This window comes from Anser anser, assembly GCF_964211835.1.
Source record: "Anser anser genome assembly, chromosome: 2".
Taxonomy (NCBI): domain Eukaryota; kingdom Metazoa; phylum Chordata; class Aves; order Anseriformes; family Anatidae; genus Anser; species Anser anser.
The window spans coordinates 69,055,615-69,077,226 of record NC_139721.1 but is presented as its reverse complement, the minus strand read 5'-3'; the positions used below and the strand labels follow the sequence as shown (position 1 = coordinate 69,077,226).

Genomic DNA, 21,612 nt, shown 5'->3' with positions numbered 1-21,612 from the left:
GAGAGCAACTTTTTGCTTGGGCAGACAATAACAGGACAAGGGGGAACGGTTTTAAACTAAAAAGAGGGGAGATTTAGATTAGAGGTTAGGAGGAAATTCTTCACTCAGAGGCTTGTGAGGCACTGGAACAGGCTGCTGAGAGAAGCTGTGGATGCTCCATCCCTGGAGGTGTTCAAGACTAGACTGGATGAGGCCCTGGGCAACCTGATCTAGGGGTGGCATCCCAGCCCGTGGCAGGTGGGATGGAACTAGGTGATCTTTAAGATCCCTTCCAATCCAAACCGTTCTATGATTCTATGATATACAAAGTTGATTAAAGGACCAGAGCATGAGGAAAGGCTGAGAGAGCTGGGATTGTTTAGTCTAGAGCAGAGAAGGCTCAGTGGGGAATCTTATTAATGCATATAAATACCTGAAGAGAGGGTGCAAAGAGGATGGAGCCAGGCCCTTTTCAGTGGTGCCCAGAGCCAGGACAAGAGGCAGTGGGCACAAACTAAAACACAGAAGTTTCTATCTGAACATCAGGAAACACTTTTTTTTTTTTCCTCCCTCCTGTGAGGGTGACTGAGCACTGGAACAGGCTGCCCATAGACTGCAGTGTCTCCCACCTTGGAGATATTCAAGACAACCTTTGACAAGGCAGTCAACTTACGTAACAATTCTATTTTCATTGCTATCTCGATTTTCAGTTTGTCTAGGAAGTACCCAGCTATACGAGAGTCATATACTTAAATACTCCGTTTGAAATCTTTTGTAAATGAGACCTAAGTCCATTACAATCTCTTTTTCGGTATTCATAGCTGTTCCCTCTATTTCCTTCATGCTACCACAGGTTCCCTGAACTTTGTTCATCCAGTGTTATTAGCCCTATCAAGAAACAAAATGTGAACAAGACGCTCAAATTAGCCCTTTCCTCTTGATCCTGGTTATGCCTTGCAGGAAGCATGGATAGCTCTCCTGAACTAAGTTTATCAGTGATGTACTACATTACCAAGTAAAAAACAGAAGATGACAGAAAGGAGAGGTGATGATGATAGAACCAACAGAAAGAAAAATGCAGAGCTAGAAAAAAAAGTGATAGGGAGATGAAAATAAATTGGGAACCACTTGTGTCAGAAAATAAAGTAAAAGGAAAGAAAATTTAAAATGTGTGTAAGTGCCAAAAAACAGATAAAGGGGAAGAGAAGGAAGATAGAGAAAACAAAGATGTATGCAAGAGAAAAAAGAATCCAATCAGAAAAGCTGCTTAAAAATATATTAAAAAAATTAAGACTGCTTTCCCCAAACGTTTTCTAAAGAAAGAAGAAAAAAGGATATGGAAGATTGTCAATGATGAATGAAAAAGATACGAAAAGAGAGGAAGAATGGGAATTATAATCATCCATGGTGTCCTTCAACACTGATTTAACCAGATATTCACAGTTCCCCAAAAGAGTTCCTGCCGTACTTTGTACAATTTATGAAGGCAAGACTGAAGAATGCGACTATGAACAACTGATTTAATCACTCTAAAATGCTGTTAGTAATATTTGAAAAGATAAATGATATAAAGATCATATCAGTCACACAGACCATATCTGGTCAGTCTAGGAGTGTCAAGATGTCAACAAAAATACAGAAGGAATGGTTTCTGAGCTCCTACATTTGTCTACAATTTAGAATTCTTGGTTGGTTGCTGGCTATTATTCTTTATTACAGGAGAAGATGAATATCTATGCTCAAAGAAGCTATATTAATCATGTGACATGTTAATGCCTCAGCTCTCTTGCTTGTATCATCTGACTGTATAAAATATATCTCAAAGGGGAATTAATTCTTTCCATGTAAGCATAATTTGTAGATTTTTCAGATATAGAGCTTTTTCAGACAATTAATTATGTCAAAGGCTTCCTGTCCTATTGACACACCCAATGTTTCATTTTATGCTAATCACTTTGTTATTGCTCCAAGAAGCATGCATACTATTTTTCAGTCAGAAGTTTTATTAAATACAACCATAACTATTTCTTTATCACCTTTGGACATTAATACTGTTTGTGGGAGGAAAAAAAAACAGTATAGAAATTTTGTTAAAAAAATACCAGTTGCAAGAAGTTGTTGTTCTTTAGATTTATGCTCTCCTGCAACTCATTTTGCTATTCTGTCCTCAAAATTTTCCAGCACTCTAGATTACTGCTGTAGTAGAAAGGAATTTAAAAAACAAACACACACAACTTTAGGATGCCAAAGGGAAAATACTGCCTTATTTTGTGAGTACAGATTCTTCTCTTCCACAAAAAAAAAAAAAGACAAATCTTTTTGAAGGAAAATTGAAAAAAAAAAAGTAACCTACAAACCTGATAAATAATCTTGGCATATAATATTATTAAATGGTGTCCCTGAGCACAATTTGCTTGGTAATGAGTGAATCCAGAACAAGTTGAAACAGCAGCAAATACAATGAAGGAATGACATCACTGATGTTCTATGGAGCTAAAATAAACCAAAAATGCATTCCATACAACTACTTAAACTTTCAAATATCAGTTACATTTTATTAAATAGTCAAGAGATGGTGAAATTTAGTTTATGGAAAACTATATAATCAACATTAATACTGTTATGCTCTCTATTTTTTTCTCTTCCTGTAATATGGTGTGATTTACATAACACTGCTATTGAATACATACTGCGTTGTATAACAGTTTCCAGTTTATCCCCTGACCCTCAATAACTTGCTCACTTGTTGCTTTATAAGGCTAAAGAGCTAACTGTTCACTTCTATTTATGCCTACAATTACTAATTGGAGATACTTAAATGAAGCCTTTAAGTTAGATTTACAGTCCTTCTCCAGTCAACAAAGAGAAAAACAGATTGATACTTCCATATTTCCCAGAAGACAGTCTGATCCGCCAAAGGATAACCACTGCCTCTGGAGAAGCATCCTTCCTTCACTAATTGTGGAATGAGCCTGTTTGTCTTACATTCACTTCAATATCTCAAATAACCCTTACAAAGTTTGCTAGGTTGAACACAAACCCTTAAGATCTGTTTCATTTTCGCTTTGTGGATTCAAGTTATAATGATAATTTCCTATTACTCTTCTATTCAAATATTGTAGTTCATAACAGACTGCTATGTACTGCGTTAAGTCAAGTCACAAATCTTAAATGGGACAGAATACAAGTTTTCAAACAATTTCTTTTAGCTAGATTTACATCATGACATTCAGATATCAGCCCTGTGTCTGCTTATCACATTTCAAGAGTCTCTAATATGTAGAGCACAACAGACTTGTAAGATTAAGTCGGGACTATCTCCTATCAAGTTAGCACTGAGATCGTTTTATGAGAGTTGGGAAATATACTTTGGAAGAAGGTGAGTGAAATAAGATGCATATCCTCACAAACTTATGAACCACTTATTTAGAAAAAAGTTACCACAGTGTTAAATCACTATTATTATTTCACAATTCAACATAAGAACTCAACGGCTGTACTGATTCTGATGAATGTCACACCTAGTCCAGAAACATTGCCATAAGCAAATATCCATGGCAGAACAAGATGAGTGCAAACACAGAATCACAGAATCACTAAGGTTGGAAAAGACCTCCAAGATCACCTGGTCCAACCATCCCCCTACCACCAATGTCACCCACTAAACCATGTCCCTAAGCACCGTGAACAAACCTTTCCTTGAACACCCCCAGGACTCCACCACCTCCCTGGGCAACTCATTCCAATGCCTGAACATATTCTGCTCCCCACTCCTGAACCCCTGCCCTGCCCTCAGTATTCCCCCATCCTATTAGCGTTTTTAGCTCTACGGATTTCCTCAGTTACTGAATAGTCAGACCACAACAAGCTGTCAACAGGTTGTTCCCTCAAGCATTTATCCTCTCCTAACCACCCTACGAAATTATTTTAACCACAACATCCTTTGTCAAGCAGTTTCATAGGTGTCTTGTTCATGAAGAACCACTACTATTCATTCATTTTCAACCTGACTTTCACAAACTTAATTTGATACTCCCTACTTCTTTTAATGGAATCCCCTGCTACCTGTTTCATAGTACTCCAAAACCTTGCAGATTTTTGCCATATCTCTCTGAAACTGTTTCTTTTTTTCTTGGCTGCTGAGGCCCAGACTACTCACTTCTGTTCTGCATCTTCAAACATCCTTTTTGCCCTTCTTCAAACATTTTCCATTTTCCAGAGCCGTTTCAAGATGCACTTTTTGAGATGATGGGGGAAACAAACATGCTTTCAACAGTTCCCAATCTTTTCATCCATGGCTCAAGAAAACACTGGTCAAATCAATTTCTAAAGAAACCAGCTCATCTATTATTTCATACTGGTTGTGTGTTTCCAAATTCCTATGAGTAAAGACTAGACATTGGTGGAAGAAGTAATAAATGAGAGATTAAAAATGGCAAGAATTTACTTACAGGTGATCCTGGAGTTATTCTTGATACCACTAATGGCATTTTTTGATCTACACCACCCTAGAGGTCAAGTAAATAATGACTGTAAATGTATCATTATAATAAACATAAGCATTTTAAACAAGCAATCACCTATTTTAATTTTATTTTTATAAAGTTAGTGTTCTATCACTGTAAGTCAGTTAGATTGGATTTTCATGAGTGAATGTCAGGAGGGCATGTTTTTTCCAGTTAACTAAAACCAGTGTCTTTGCCTGCCCATACATTTTAACACGTGATAAACAGATCAAATGCACCATTACTCAAATCCTACGCTTCGAGCTAGCCTAATTCAACATTTGAACTCACTAGGTGGACAGTATCCTTAAATACTGTGATGAACTTGGAAGAGATCAGGTAGCAAACTTCCAGACAGCTATACTCCCTTATTCCCTTTACATGAAGCTCTACGACTGCTCCACCAATAAATGCTTAAAGCAAAACCATCAAACTCAGCCCTGATTTTGATATGGCTAGTTCACACTACTCTATCTTTTTAAATAGAATTTCAGTGAGGGGATGTCAAAAATTTACAAGGAAATCAATACTTATTTCCATTTTCTTCCAAAATTAATTTTCATCTCTCCAATGTGATTTTTTATGGGTATATTCAGCACGATAGCACAAACTATTTAACTTGTTTTATAACACAGAAGCAGATTTTTCCAGAAATTAATACCTTAAATTAAATTTTGGAGTCCACATTTATGCAGCAAAATAGGCAGTTTGCTTTGGAAATGTGTCATACCCATAGTACAGGCAGCTAAAGAATACAGAACTAATAAAGTAACATGAAAATAAACCTTTATCATTTAAGAATTAGGCTGCCATTTCTAAAAATTTTTAAGTCCACAAGAATATACTGTTTCCTCCAAAGCATTACATTAAAAATGAAAAATAATCATAATGCTAAATCATCTACATAAATCCTGTAAAACTAACCAAAAGATTGGTGTTTTACCTTTAGATTAAATCCAAACTTCCCATCTTCATCTGGTGTGATTCGCACCAAAAGTAAATCTCCCTCAATTAGTTCATTCTGTAATATACAGAAAAATCAACATCAAACTTTTCTAATTTTTAAAACAAGACAGCAGCAAAATTAGAATATAGCGTACCCAAATGTAGACATGCTGAACAAGTATATTCTATGTAAATCCATGTTTTAAAAAGGAAGAAGTTAATGTTAAAGAATATGTTCACAATTGTAACCTTTAATTTAAAAAATAGCAGCATGTATAATGGTGAATATGTTCTATGCTTTTTCTGCGCTAACACTGTTACTTTCATCTTAGCTTTTCCAATTGATATCTATTAAAATTTTCAACATGTTGTCCTTGCTAAAGGTGACTGAAGGAAAAAAAAATGATAGGTACAACACCCTTGAAACCTGGACACTATGGGGAAAACAATGTAGTTGGTAGGCTTGCCTATCATATTTTATATCGTCTTAGATAAGTTTGAATAAGACAAGAAGATTTATTCCTATTACTGCATAAAACACGCTCATCCCAGGATATAATCACAATTTTTGTAGATTCTAAGTCTACAGTTCAAAGCTACATTTAGCACCAGTTTTGACTTTAAAAGAATGCAATTGAACATACCTTATCACAGTAGTACTGACCAGAATCTTCTGTTGAGCTACTTTTTGTAATGTTGTCATATGTTTCTAAGAAGTGTTTATCCACCCCTTCCAATGGGTACGAGCCAGAAATGTTACCAAATCCATTGGGAGACTGAGCCAAGGTTTTAGGTGAGGTATGGGTCAGAGAATTCCGAGTTGGACTATTTCCCAATACGTTCCTTCATTTAAGAAAGATAAATAAATATTAGGAAGGTATTGTTATCCAGATTTTTATGTAAAACAGTGTAAAACATTCAAACGTACTGCTCGGTTCCAAGAGCAAGCCAATTTCATACTTGGATTTTAACACTTCTTGCCATTCAAAGTAACAGTTATTTGATCTGTGGATGTCCAGAAGAACGGACAAAACAAAACTGAGTAGCAGAAACATTTTTAGCAAATTACTTGGAGGTCAGCAGTGAAAGGCAGTACTGAAGTGGTACAGGAAATCACAGTAACATGGAGGAAATGAGAGTTGAGCCCCAGGGGAAAGGCACTCCATTCCTACCCATGAAAACTGTATACTGTGATTCCACTCATTTTTGCAAAGTACTCTTTTTCATTCCACTCACGTGAATGCCAGCTCAACCTTATCTCTCTGCGAGAAGGTGGATTGCAGAAAAGCCATGGTAAATTGTCAGAGAAATAGGAAATGAAGTGACAATGACAGGTCTAATAACAGTACTATATTCTGTCATTGAGGTAATTATAGCCATGAAGAAGGACCCAGAATTAAATGGAAGTGTAGACCTGAACTAATGGGTCAAGAACCTTAAAATTCAACGATAAAAAAAAAAAAGAAAACAGTAAGTAAATGAATACATCGGATCTTAGAATTGGACAAGCTGCCTGGTAGTGCCCCATGACCTTTCAAATGTTCACTCAGCTACAGTTATTTCTTCTGAAGGTGAAGAAATGCAGACCTCTAATACAACTAAAATTGTTCTTCAATTAGATCAAACTCACAGACACCATACATACTAAAAGATCCATCTTCATGAAAACTACACAATACTTTGTGAAAATTTGTGTCTTGGGAAAGCTCAGTGCAGCTTGGACACAGCGTCCTATCATTAACATATAGTGCTGTGTATGGCACAAACTGAGGTGTGCCGCACTGCAGACTGACCTTGCACTTGCATCATAGATGCTCAGCGGCAGGACAGTTTGCAGGAATACTCTACGCTGCTACTGACAACCCAACACCGAAATGAAGTACATTTGATCCTTGGAAGCACGTGTGCTATTAGTTTTTTACAGCATGTATAAGATTCATAATCTACTTCACCATTCCTAAAACGCAACATCGAATTCTCACATAGAGGAAGCACCAGAAGTAAACCTTGGCATTAGAATTTGTGAACTCAAACATTTGTCTCTGCTCTGGTACAATTCTATTCATATATGTGAGCTTTTCTGAACCATTCCCAGGGGCCACTGCTAGCTGTCAATGAAGTAAAACTATGCTATAGAGGAATGTAATGTAGACTTTTAACATACAGGACCCGCAAACATTAATAATGCAAACACTTATTTCTCAGTTTGTAGAAATCTGACTACAACTTATGTTGAAAGACGTCATCAGGCAAACTTGGGTTTGCCTTAATATTTCTGATGCTCAGTTTTATTACATGTTCTTGGCAATGTGAATTAAATGGTTTGTACAACATTTGCAGGATTTTCAGTTACCACAGGAAATATTTTTCAGGAGACATGATTCACTTGGCTCTTTCAATAATTTGAAAATACTTCAGCAAACAATAATGACACTTAAAAATAAAAGAATTATACTATTATGATTATTATTTTTTTTAAATCTGGTAGCTTCCAAGAGGTTTTCATGATTTCTGTAAAGTCATTGTTAAGTAAGCAGGAACACTGTATATGTAAACACATCATAATACATTTTTCAGAACATACGTTATTAAGAAAAAATTCACTTGCAACTTGAGAGCATAGCTCTTAATGATTTTCCAGTGTAGAAAAAATTCACAAAACCAGAAGAACATGACAAATTACTTCAGTTAATGCTTCCTGGCACTATATACAGTCACCAGATAAAATTACCAGCAGATTTTAGCATCAGTAAACTTTTACAAAAGGTTTTATTGAACAGTTTAAAATTATTATTATTTTGTTAAGAACACTTAGGTCATGTTAGAACCTAAAACCTCCCACATCCTGATCCAAAATATCATTTTTTTAAAAAAAGCTTTATAATATTCATTGGTTTACACAATTATTTCTGTCTTCTAACTACACAAATACTTTGAAAAAATAATTGATGTATCTTGTTACATAGTTTAAAGCTAAGGAATCTATCACAGAAAGTTTAAAGAAAACTCACTTTGGTGATTCCTGTTCCGATGACCTGTTAAAAACCAGTAAACAAACATGAGTTAAATCTTCAGGAAAACAGGAACTAAACTCTAATTAAAGAAAATGCCTGTGTGAAAGCCAGAAGGTGTGTTCACAGAAAATTAAAGAATACTTAATCCTGTGCAGAAGGTCTGAATCAGGCAATTATGGCATTTATGAAACACTCAACAAAAAAATCACCAGGCAGTTCTAACTACTCACTTCCACTTCTGGCACAAGCCCAATGACAGACAACACATCTGCTACTGCAATGTCAACTCTGCTGGAGCTTACAGAGGCAATTATTGAACAGGACATGCTACATCATTTGAGAAAGTTTTAGCTGTGGATCACACTGACTAAAGATGTCACTGATTATATTTCTTTACATGTAGGTAAGGAGAAATTAGCATAGGCTGCTTCAGAAGCATCACTTAGCGTAAGAGCAGAACAGATGCTGACAGGGAATTTTAACACAAAGCATAGCTAAAGTAGAAGTGGCTACACAGGCAAGGACAATCCAGCACAGAAAAGAAAGGCAGTTAATTAGGGTTCTTTACTGAGCAGCTTGGCTGATTATAACAGAGTCCTCAAGCATCATCAAGATAACATCCACACACAGCATCTGATGTGGATAAAGTCTACTTTTTGCTCACACCCAGGAGTGAAGGAATCTAGGTAATTGTAAAACTTACTGTGCTAGAAAAAACAATTAGCTTAAACTGGGGAGGAAAAAAAAAAAAAAAAAGAATGCCAGAAAGCCAGTATATTGTGCTGGATTGGTTATCTAACCTGGTATTCTGTTTTTTCAGAAGCAGCTAACTGATGCTTAGGAAAAGCATTGGATAATTGGGTAAACATTTAGTGATGCTTTTTAAGAAGTCTCTCATGGCCACCATCAATTAGCAGTTCTGAGACTTCTGAAGTTGAAGTTGGGGTTTAATCAACCATACTTAAATGAAAAACTGAAATAGAGTATAGAGGCTGGAAACAGAAACAATCATATCAGGGAGCAGTTCTAGTTTTCTTACATTCTCTAAAACATGCAGAAGAGAAAAGGAAAGTTACAGGCTTCTCTACTTAGACTGTCTGTCTAATCCCTTTACAATCCAGTTACTCCTCTCCCATTTCTGCCTCCACCACCTTGTTATAAACACCTCAAAAGAAAGACTTTGTTGGTCAGAAGAAGTCCTGATACTCAGGTGCACTGCTGGGACAGCAGCCCCTCACCACAACTACCCTCTCGGGTGCCTCCTTTCCGGAAGAAGGTCACAGCTGGAGGCTAAAACTGTTTAGATAGCAGGGTATTTGCCTTACAGCAAGCTGTTCACGACACAATTTATTGGTGAAAGCCATACATGAATACACCACTGCCTTTCATGCAAAGCAAAGCACTGACTTGCCTCAAGTTTGTATTTCTTCGCCAGTTTCTCCTGAATTTAGTAACCTAGCTACACACATTATGGCATGTTTTTTTTTTTATATCTTCTGTCAAAACTGTTGTTCTCTTACTCAATTCAGTTAACCAACAAACAAACAGTTTTTTTTTTTTACAAAAAGAATAGGACTTAAATACTGTCGACTACTGTTTTTCCTTTAAACATTTCAACACAATAATTACTCAGCAGTGAAGACATAAATTAGCTGTCAGATTGTAAAATGAGATCATGTTACTGTTCATCTGTTTTATTAGCTGCTTTTTTTTTTTTTTGTATGTGTGGCAAACATATTCAAAAAAATAATAGCTACACTTGGAGAAAAATATCAAAAGTTGTAATCACAGAATCATTCAGGTTGGAAAAGACCTCCAAGATCATCTGGTCCAACCATCACCCTACCACCAATGTCACCCATTAAACTATGTCCCTAAGCACCAAGTACAACCTTTAAGGTCTTTCCACAACACTGAAAATAAAGTAATTAGTGCTGGTATGTGTAAATTTGTTATGTATAGTAGAAGTCTCTTCATCAGGAGAATCTTTGCTCTAAGCCTTAAGACCTGACCATACAAGCATCTTTATCCATCTGGCTTTTCGGCCTCTTACCATGTCCGTGTGGCTCAAAAACAGCAGGCCCCCTTCCAAGCAAGGAATTTTTGGTCAATCCCTTCCCATTTTGGAAGCCCTGTGATAGCTCTCAAGTGCCAGGCATGTCTTCCTCATGTACAGCAACATATTTCACTGTGCTTTTTACAGAGGACAACCACAACCAAGAGATTTCTAAAGCAATTGAGGAGCTTCATCAGAAACCATCTGAAGCAGTGAGTTAAACCATATAAAGTCAATTAAAATAATAGGTATGATACTAGAATAAATTTGAAAGTAACGGTTACCCCAAAAAAGTGCTTGCAAATCAAAGTCTTTATGGCAGATAGAACAGAGCTTTACAAATTTAGTAAGTAGCAACCAAAAAGCCTAAGCAATACAACTCCATGCTGGAAAAGTAAAAACAAGCAGTTTGGTTTGGATGCAGAGTTGAATTGTCAAATTACAGGAAGCAATTCACAGTACAGTTATATTTTTCAAATGTTGTTCTCTAAAATAAGCTTAAGACTCATGTACTACATTTCATGAAAAACTACAGTTGAAATATAAAGTTCATTCTAGTTCAGTTTCCTTATGTGTATTCTGTAAGATGAACAAATTCTTCCTTGAGAGGCAAAGATGGTGAGCCTGATTCAATAAGAATTTGTGGAAGTTTGGGTTGTGTGTACTTTTTTTTTTTTTTAAACACTATCGTTCCTCTTTCTTTACCGCAGTCATGCCACACCTTTGAGACCCCACTGACATTCACCCCCATTCTCCCACAAGTACCTTCACTTCTCTTGTTTGCAATCCCAGTAATACTTGTACTCCCTAACTGCCAGCAGTACAAAAGATCCTTTGGCACCATGCACACACATGCTGCCTGAGCAGCCAATCTAAGAGGTACAGACAACTGTTGAGCTCATAATGGAATTACTCAATGAGAGAAGATTAGATCAAGTTTTTTTCTACCTAGTCACCAGTTTTCACTAAGCTCGTAAAAAAACAAAGTATCTTTGAAAGCTCCATCCCCACATTAGATGTGACTGTAGTTGTCCAGACTTTCTAAAGTGGGAAGGGACACAGACAGGCAGTGCGATGACATAAGCCTTATTTCCTTTGGAAGTCATGCTAAAAATAAAGAATCATAGGATTTATTTTAGTTTAAGCTAATTGACTTCCTTCTGAGGGAAAGAACAATGAAGCCGTGCATTTTTCTGTGTTGTGCCACAGAAGAGATACGGCTTTATTAACAAATTCTTTGTAGAGTTCAAGCTGTTGTTAACCCATTTGAAAACTCCTACAAAAGAAAAAAACCCTACATAACATAAAATTCTGATACAATGTCCCTGTTTTAATATAATATCTCTCCCATCCCCAATGCAAGACAGTGAGGTTATTTGAGACAAAAACACAACTTGCACTTCCATTCATATAATCACACAGCAGATTCTCAATTATCTTAATAAAATATCTGGAGACTTAAATGTGGGATATAAATTCTTTTTAATATTGTTGAAGATTTATCAGTTGAATTATTGTACTTTAATTCAAACATATCCATCTGAAGGAGTTACTGAATCATTCTGCAACCTTTCAAAATACAAAAAGGTAACCAAAAATTTAGACTAGAAAATGACCAAATCCAACCCTTACAAGATACATCAGTGCTGTGTATTCATTCATAAAGTTCTTATCAGGACAGCATGCTATAGCTGCAGATTTTTATCTTCGCAACTCAATGAAATGTTACTTCTGGCAGTTAACTATTCACCAGCGTGACAAAGTACTTTGAACAGGAATATTGAGATCATCTTTTCTGGCTATACTGTATCCCACGTTTTACTAACTTATCTTCCTTATTTCACAACATACAACAAGCACCATATTTTAAGTCAATAAAAGAGAACACTCACCAGACCAACCAATCAACCTTTTCATCAAGAAAGAGAGACCTTCCTTGCAAGGCGATTAAACTTTCCATTGGATCAGCTAACATGCAAGCAACACTTGTAAACTACAAGTGATTCCTCTTCCTTACTCCACAATATGTCTAAAAAGATGCTATTTCAATCTGTCACTCACTATGGACTGCTCTGTCAGCGATGATCTTTACAATAAAACTCTTTGCTGTGAAAATCCAACTCTCCTTTTGTGTCAAGTCTCAAGGAAAGACCCCTCCTTCCCACGGTTGTGTGCCCTACCAGAGAATTCTGCTATTCTGAGAACTGATGATGATAAGCTAAAGTCAAACCCCAAGAGAAAAGGGACAACTGAAACAATAGAACTGTAGCAAAACTCCCTCTCTACAAACAACTGAAGGAAACATCTGTAGGTTTTGCCCTTGCAGTGTTCTTAAAGTTCTTTAAGCTTCTTTTCTTCCTAACACCTGCAGGGGTGGGGAGACTGAATACGCCAGCACTTCCATTATCTTTTTTATGAGAACTCCCCATTTAAACTAGGATTATTATTCATGAACCAATTAACTGGAAGATATTTACAGCATCATGTTTTGCTGCCTTTTAGAGAAGTTTATATACAGAATGACTTGCACAGCTAACATTCAGCACTTCTGTGAACAGAACAACTGTGCAAGGCCACATGGATTCTTTGTGCCGCACATTTGAATGCCATTACAGAGAAAACTTGTGGACTTCACGGTATACATGAGTTATTCAGTGATTTTCTGTAAGCTGCAAACATCCACATTGATAAGCTGCTGCCATTACCAATGAAAGGATTCTTTCGGTTCCTCTGCACTTGGTCTACTGACAGTAAACCATTTAATTAACTTAGTCAATAGAAACGTTTCAGAAAAGTGTTCAAGTGCAATGATGAAGAGGATTCAAATGGTAAGTGATGGAATGACAAGGTTAAGGGAAATGAAATGGAAATGTTCTGAGATCCACTGCCTAGTTTTGGAGGGCATCTTCCTTACGAAAGTTCCTTAAGAAAGACTGAAGTACATGAACAAGGACAACAGACTTGTGAAGTGCAGGGAATTTGTAACAATGAGGAATTAAACATGGTTGTATATGATTAAGGACCAAGGGAAAAAGCATTTTAAATTAAATTCTTTAAAACTATTTGCAATTTTTTACCAAGGTAGTAGTTACTGGAACTTAGCTGGATACATCTGAAGGGCACTTTCATCAACGGCAGTGCTTTAAAAATTTTGTATACAAAATGAATATCTTAGTTAAAATAATGATGTGTTCCCATAGTAAGTTTACCAAATCTCACTAAGTGGCTACAGTTTATCAAAACATTAAGCTGAAAGAATTGACCAAATGCAGCCTAAGTGCAGGAAATCTATTTTCAATGCAATAACTTTGCCAGATGATACATCACACTTACACTAGGAGCATATATGCACTTCCAGAAATTCATAGCATAATGTCAGTGAATTTCCTTTTGCATACTAGTTCAACCTTTTGTTTCCTTCCCCTCCAACTCTGGGACTGTAGCCTTATATTTTCTGTATCACCAGCAAAGGATAGTTTTAGATTGTAAGTTAAAGAGGTTTATAGCTTTGGCAAGCATGTTTAACTAAGGAAAAAGCTCACGCAGGAATATGTTGCATTTATAGTAAGTAGAATCATAGAATTGAAGTAATTTAGGTTGGAAAGGAGCCTGGGAGATCATCTAAACCAAGTTAGATAAGGGTGCTCAGGTCCTTGTCTGTTCAGATTTTAATTTCTCTGAGGACAGAAACACCTCAACCTTTCTGTCAATATGTTTGAAGAATAAACCAAGCTCAGTACGAATTTTATTTTCTGTGTGTCTTTTCAGAACTTCCTTGGGGAACTTGGGTCTATCACCTCACATGTATATTTGCTGCATGCCTCCAAGAGACTGACTCCATATTCTTAATAAACCTCTTTTGGCAGTATAAGTTAAATATGTGACTGATTTCCTCACTCCAACCTTTTGCCTCTTCTCATATCTGTGAATAATTAGTCAGGTTTATTTTGCTGATTAATCAACAGTAAGTCTTTAAATATAAGTACAAGATCTATACAAGGCTTCATTTGTCAGCTTTTCTGACTTATACTGTAATGAGTTTGAATGTCTCTTTGAAACGTGTTTTACAAGTCTTCTTTCTGAAATACAGATTAAACAGAATTTTGAAGCTAATCTGTTCTGTTAGGCCACAGTCTACTCAAAAAAAACCCTCCTGAATCAGTTGCTCCTATGCAGTCTGCTGTTCCAAACCAAACAGACCAAAGCCTTGATTTATTTCATTACACAGGGAACAAGAGAAACCTGAATAGTTTAACTAATACCCTTCACACAGCTTAATTGGGATACTTGTCTTTTCCAAGCCAATAACTCAGTTATTTTTTCCCTTAAAATAGCACCTAGTACATGTAGTTGAATTTATACATTCTTACTAACATGCGCTCATGTGTATTCAAAAACATGAATGAAACTTTAGAAGAGCATGCAACAACTACATTAACAATCCATACACTACATTAACAAACCTATAGTAGGGGTATAGATACATTAAAAAAAAATAAGCCATTAAACCCAAATTTGCAAGGTCAAAGAAACTCTGCTCCTCAAATAAAGGACAAATTGGTCTCATACAAGTAACATGAATAACATTACCCTGAACCACTAAAAACTTCATTTGTTTCACTAACCTTTCACTTCTAGAGCCTTGCCATCTCTGAAAGAAACACCAGCTAACTTTAATGATACAACATTCAGTTAAGGAGGAAGCGTGGGTGTTTGTAACAATGACATGGTCTTCCCACAGAGCTGGATTAAAAACTTAAATATACTACCCGGGCATGAGTAGAGGATACTCCTCCCATTTCATAGTCATGGGCTGAAAAACATGCAGCTTCCCACAGATGGATCCTCTGAGGTTAAGAACATTCAACAAAACAGTGGCTTTCACAGTTTTTTTCCTTTCTCTTTCAATCATTTATTTTCATTTTTCATTTCACTGTGAAGTGTGAACATTGCTGTCACACCTAAGGCACCAACAATTCCAGTGTAATACTGCTGGGGGCAAGAAGGGAGGAAAAAAAAGGGAGAAAAAAGAAAGAAACGTATGTGGAAAAATGAAGTTCAAAGTTCCCTAAATACTACTCAGTTAAAACCCCATTTTTCTTTTTTTTTATGGCAACCCCTGGCCATTGGGATTTCAAGATCACAAAGTGTTTAAAATGTGTATTACTGAACCATTTACATCTACAAAATGCGGAAACAAGCAAACTCATTTTAGTCATTTTAATTTTCTCTTACTTAATAGAAGGCAATGGATATGCCAGTTTCTACCAAATCAGCCCTGAAGGATCTTATACATGAACTACTAGGTATGATATATATTCCGTTGACATTCCCCATATATCAGCTTTTTTTTTTTTTTTTAATAGATGTCAATACTGAGAAACAGATTTTACACAGGGACGGACAGTGCTGTGTCAAGACAAAAAATCGTTTCTTGATAAAAGATCAAGCATGTTAGATTATATGATTCCATAATGTAATCAATCTATTGCTCCAGGTAAACACTTAGATTTGAAGGTTACTAATAAAATTGAAGGTATTTTGGAATATCCTAATACGGTCTTGAAACAATATCACATAATTCAATAGGACTACTTAATTTTTACCATAGCCTCTTGTCCTTAAATGACACAGCAGCATAGAGATTGTGTTAATGTCACAGAAAGACAAATGGGTAATAATTTGTTCTTCTCCACCAGAGAGGTTTTCCTCATTTCAAATTTGGAAGCTGCAAGGGTACCCTTATGAAGAAAGACTGCAACAATGATAATCTTCAGGTACATAGCAGGTTTAAAAAAAAAAAAAAAAGAAAAATGCAATTGAAAAGAATTCCCTGCACAACTCCATCAGCCTGCCTTTAGAAATAACTAGTTGTAATATAGATCTATCACTGAAACATTTTTTCCCAAAGGCAAGATTCCCCATTTCACAAATCAACCTATCAGGATAGTTTCATGTCAGGTAGCCTGTTGGTATGACACAGTTTCAGGAAAAACAAACAAACAAACAAACACATTAAAGCAGCTTTTCAGCAGACCTTAGAAATAATAAATCCACATAATTTATTTTCTATCTTAAAGGAATGCCATAAGCCTTCATATTCATAACTCTTCCCTAATGTATACCTTAGTGTTTAAGGACTTCTGAAGATATGTAACCTAACAAAGCAAAAACAGATTTTCCATCTTGCTTAAAATGAGATGTGCAGCAAGTCAGTAGCAGCACTGCTTCAATGAAGAAAATGCAAATCTTTCAAGAGCAAAACACCTTCAGGGGAGCTCAAGTCAAGACTAGGGAAAGCTAATTTTAACTGAAAAACAGTTACCAAACAAGTGCACTTACTAAATAGTATGTTTTACTTTAGTATTATTCTTGAAATCATTTGAAAAACAAAATAATAGTAGTAATGTATATATGCATGCAGGCATAGGATAAAATATAGTGAACATGGTTAGGAAAGATATAGTCAGAAGACAGACTAAATTACCTGTTCTGAACTGGTGAGGCACAGCAATGATAAAACCGTGGTATAACAACAAAGCAACCTATTAGACTTGGGACGTGTCAGTGTAGACTCCATGCATGCATCAGTGTTAACTTTTCAGTGGCAGCAGTAGTCAGATGAGACGGACAGCAGCAAAGCAAGCAAGAGGAGAAAAAATTGACAGGGAAGTTTTCTTCACAAAGGCTAGGAAGCCCTGGACTAAACAAAAGTCTTCTTGAAGTCCTCTTCAGCACTGTCTTTAAGGACAGGTTTAGTATGCAGCTGTGATTTGAGATGGCTTGGCTTGGAAAAGCAAACCTATTCATTCCCTGTGAATAAAGCTCTCTTTAATATATGTTCATTTGGGATTAGAGCAATTTTTTGTCTATAATACATATGTAATAGCTCCAATCTTTTCTGCAGACTCTAATCTGAGAGAGGAAAAATGCTTCTTTTGTCTACAGCTCAGCCTCAAATTGTACTCGAATATGATAGTACCTTAGATAATTTGGGTAGCAGAAGCAGTCTAGCTACACCAGTACAAAACAAAACACAAGCTTGCCCTGGTTTTCTGTAGTTTGCCTATGTTCAAAGTTCGCTCTAATTTTTAAGTGTCTTTTTTTTTTCAGCCACAGCCTGTAGGATATTCCTCAAATTGTATTTAGAAAGTCAAACGTTCACTCAAAGTACATTCTTAAAACAATCGCTGTGTTCTTCAGGGAAACAATATAATAAATGAAAAAATATCCGTCATCTCCAGCACGGTTATTTTAATTATTTAACAGGAAACAGTTCTAGGTGTTGACACGTTGATACAGTACAATATATTTAATAAGTGGAAGAAGAAATTGAAGATAATTTTAATAATTGATATGTTTCAAGTCTTCTAAACTAAGAACTGTTCCCCATAATTCATTTTCTAATTTGTGTACTGGTTTTTAGAAACAAAATAGAACATGACTGATTAAGACCCTTAAATCACCCTTAAATGATTAAATACAGCAAGGAAAAATCGATTAAAAATAATTATACTTGGTATTGTCAGGAGGAAAAAAAGGTTTATAGGGAAATTAGAGCATGTTTATACACTCTGACAGCAACGTTATCTTCTGCAACTCCAATGTCCACCAAGATTCCAAACATGCCTTGGAAGGATTAAGTACACAATAAGTCTCGATACACAAGTTTTATCTATAAATGTGTCCCAAAAAAGCAAACAGAACAGTTTGAAGGTAATTCTGTCTTGAGGAAAAGGACTTAAAACATTACCTAGGGTCTGAAGTAAAAACGAGCAAAAACTATCTGCCATTCCCCCTACCCCTAAAATGCTCACAGCGGTTTGAAAACTAAGTAGCTATATGCTGTGCTAACTGCATCTTGAACAGTCCTGAGCTTCAGACAGTGAATGAAACTTATGCAAACATATTTAATAATAAAAAAGGCAGCTATATGATTAAGATTCAAGGTCCCAGATCTAACAACTTAGTGATTAAAAATCACTGTCTTACAGTTGCTTGCTAGTAACTCTCCACATTGTTTTGGATTATTTCTTCACATCAAACACATTCATCATTTATAATCAGTATTAACTAACACCTTTTTTTGATAACATGAGACTGTAGGTATGGAGAAAAATGAGCCCTCTAAAGAGGATGGCAGGACTATAAGAAGCTACTCTTGGCCCTCCTCTACAAGAAAAGAAATGACAGATTTTCATTTTCAGTATTTTTCCAAAGCATGTTTCAATCATGTCAATTCAAATCTACTAAAGACAAGCACAGCAAAAATAGGTAAGATAGCTTTAAAAGATTTATCAGTACACTGCAAGGTGTTTGCTAGTTAATAACAAAATATTCCTGAACTGTGGCAAAAGTCCAGGACAAATGTTTGTCTATACTTAATACTAAAGAAATGCAAGTTCATAGAATGGCTTGGGTTGGAAGAGACCTGAAAGATCATCTGGTTCCAAACCCTGTGCCATGGGCAGGGACACCTCCCACTAGATCAGGTTGCTCCAAGCCCCATCCAACCTGGCCTTGAGCACTTCCAGGGATGGGACATCCACAGCTTCTCTGGGCAGCCTGTGCTACTGCCTCACCACCCTCAGAGTAAAGAATTTCTTCCTTATATCTAATCTAAACCTACCCTTTTTTAGTTAAGCTTTTCTTCTTATAAAGCAGATTTAGCTGGTAGATAGCTCTTTCAATAAAGCACTCAGAGAAAGAAAGGTTTGTCCACACATATAGACTTAATTTTATTTTTTATCTTACAACAAATGGAGTGAGGCACGTAATGGCTAAAGTAAGAACATCTAAAAATAAAAGTTGGAAGGTGGACAAATATAAACTGTTGAAAATTTCAGTGTAGAGAAGAAACATTTTTTGATTTGTCTGGCTACTGTGTATTTGACCTCAATTTTTGAGGTATTAATGACCATTTTACTTCACAAAAGCCTAACAGTTCATCAGATTTATGCAAGCATTTTTTCAGTTCTGCATAGTATCAAATACTATAAATATTCCAAAGAAACAAAGAATATGTTGGGAATAACTTATTAATTCGTATAAACCTAGTTTTCTGTAACATAATTTTCTCCAGAGTGATATAGCAGAATCTTTCACTGCTCAGAAAAGAAATCAATGTGCTATTTTCGAATTTAGAATGCCTTATTTTCACTGGGAGAAATACCATCAAAAACAGGCTTTCCCCTCCACTCTCTGTAGACATAGGAAAGGTGAAACAGGAAGGAGAAAAAATGCAGATGAAGAAAAGTAAAAAGAAAATTGAAGAAAAAACAACAAAAACAAGAATGATGAAGGCAGGACACAATCTACTAGTCACAGTACACAGAGTGGCAATATTTTTTTTTTTTTTGTCTACACTACTATACTCATCATCTTGACATATGATCTTCCTCTCATTGACTTTATTTGAAAACTACTTCTGCAAGTGTATAATCTGCCTGTACAAGAACACAGGAAAGACGTGGCTTCATATCTATGACTGTTCATAACATCTAGACGCATCACATATATTATGGCTATTACTGATACTACTAGTACTACGGTTCCTCTGACTTCCAGTAAGAAAAACAAAAAAATATTTTCAAAGACCACAGTGAAAAGCTCCAAATATGCATACATGTTAAATTTTCAGTTCTTTCATAGAAACCTCTCTACTATAATGTAGTAACAATAATGTTGTCTTCAAATATGAAGAAAATAGTGTACATCCAGGGTTTACAGCCACAGCTAATGACTGCACGCTATCAAAGAGATAGGTTATTCCTCTCAACTTGCATTAATACATTGCTGCTCAAAATACATCATGCCTTTGAGTTATAAGGGGCCACCAGAAACGGTTTTCCTTTTGTAACACTATAAATGAAGCTGCATTTTAATGCACAGTATTCTCCCATCTGAAAGTTGCAAAGTAGCTCTGTTTTCTTTCTGAAATTGACCAATCAATGACTTGATACATTTATTATTTTTTTACAGTTAATATTGCATTAATATGAAGTTACTCATGAAGAAATACCTCCATAATAGGAAAGCCATACGTTAAATATATAAGCAAACAAATAATCACTGTGCAAAGATAGGAGCTTCAAGCCCTGCAAGTAAACCTAGCAGTGGTTAGACTGCCACAAGGGAGAACAATTGACACAGAGCAAAGTAGCTGAAGGTGAAAAGAAGAGACCGCCTTCAGAGAGGCAATCTACAGTTCCTCTGAGATAGAAAAAGATGGATGACTGCTAGTATTATGTCCGCATGTTTAATCAAATACAGTAAGTCTTTCAGCTCAGCTGGAACTGATAATGGGGAACATAAATCAACTCTTAAGAGTTTAGTAAAGGTTCCCCAAAAGAAAAGAAAGTTTATAACAGGTGAGAAAGGACTGCAGAAGCTACTAGGAAATGGGATATTACAGGTATGAACAGGCATGTCTTCTTTAATTTTACTGAGAACTCAGCTACTGAGAATTTTAATATTATGACTGTTTTGTGCTAAAGCTGTTTTGGTTTGGTTTTAAATCAAAATAGGCAATGAATTGTTTGCTGAAGTTCTTACCTCCTCTGTGGACTACGGTTCTGAGAGAACTCCGAATCGCTGTCTTTTGATGTTGGAGAGCCCTTATATGTATAAAAAACATCCTCTGTCTCAGTAATATAGGTAATCTCGTTTGTAAGGTTATCTACAGATGAGTGTCGTGGTTTACGAATTTCATGACGTAGTCTAGGACTCCGCCTTAAAAAAAGGAACGTGAACACAAGTAGGTAGGTTGTAATCAAATAGTGCGTAGAACTCTTTCAAGATGATTTCCATCCTACTGCAATCTATGTCCTAAAGTCTTCATGTTAGGTGTACAGGTCTCATCTTAAACAGTGGATATATCGGTTTAAAAAAAAGTGTTATGGTATACTAGGTGATCATATGCTGCCAGGTTCAGTACACTTGTGTCCCCCAAACGATACCTGTACTTATTGAAGTTATAATCACAGAATCATAGAATGGTTTGGGTTGTAAGAAACCTGAACGATCAGCTAGTTCCAAACCCCCTGCCACGGGAAGGGGCACATTCCACTAAACCAGGTTGCCCAAAGCCCCGTCCAGCCTGGCCTTGAACCCT

At 36.1% G+C, this 21,612-nt stretch overlaps 1 protein-coding gene across 7 annotated transcripts in view; it reads right to left on the bottom strand.

The window, feature by feature from the left end:
• PTPN3 (protein tyrosine phosphatase non-receptor type 3) overlaps positions 1-21,612 on the bottom strand; it is a 168,947-nt gene that overhangs the window by 33,072 nt on the left and 114,263 nt on the right. For all 7 annotated transcript variants that reach the window (XM_083825199.1, XM_083825200.1, XM_083825201.1 and 4 more), the window contains 5 exons: positions 21,054-21,230; positions 8,441-8,464; positions 6,074-6,272; positions 5,428-5,505; positions 4,431-4,487 (listed from right to left, as the gene is read on the bottom strand). In XM_083825199.1, the coding sequence (XP_083681325.1) occupies positions 4,431-4,487; positions 5,428-5,505; positions 6,074-6,272; positions 8,441-8,464; positions 21,054-21,230 (535 nt within the window). The remainder of the gene's footprint in view (positions 1-4,430; positions 4,488-5,427; positions 5,506-6,073; positions 6,273-8,440; positions 8,465-21,053; positions 21,231-21,612) is intronic.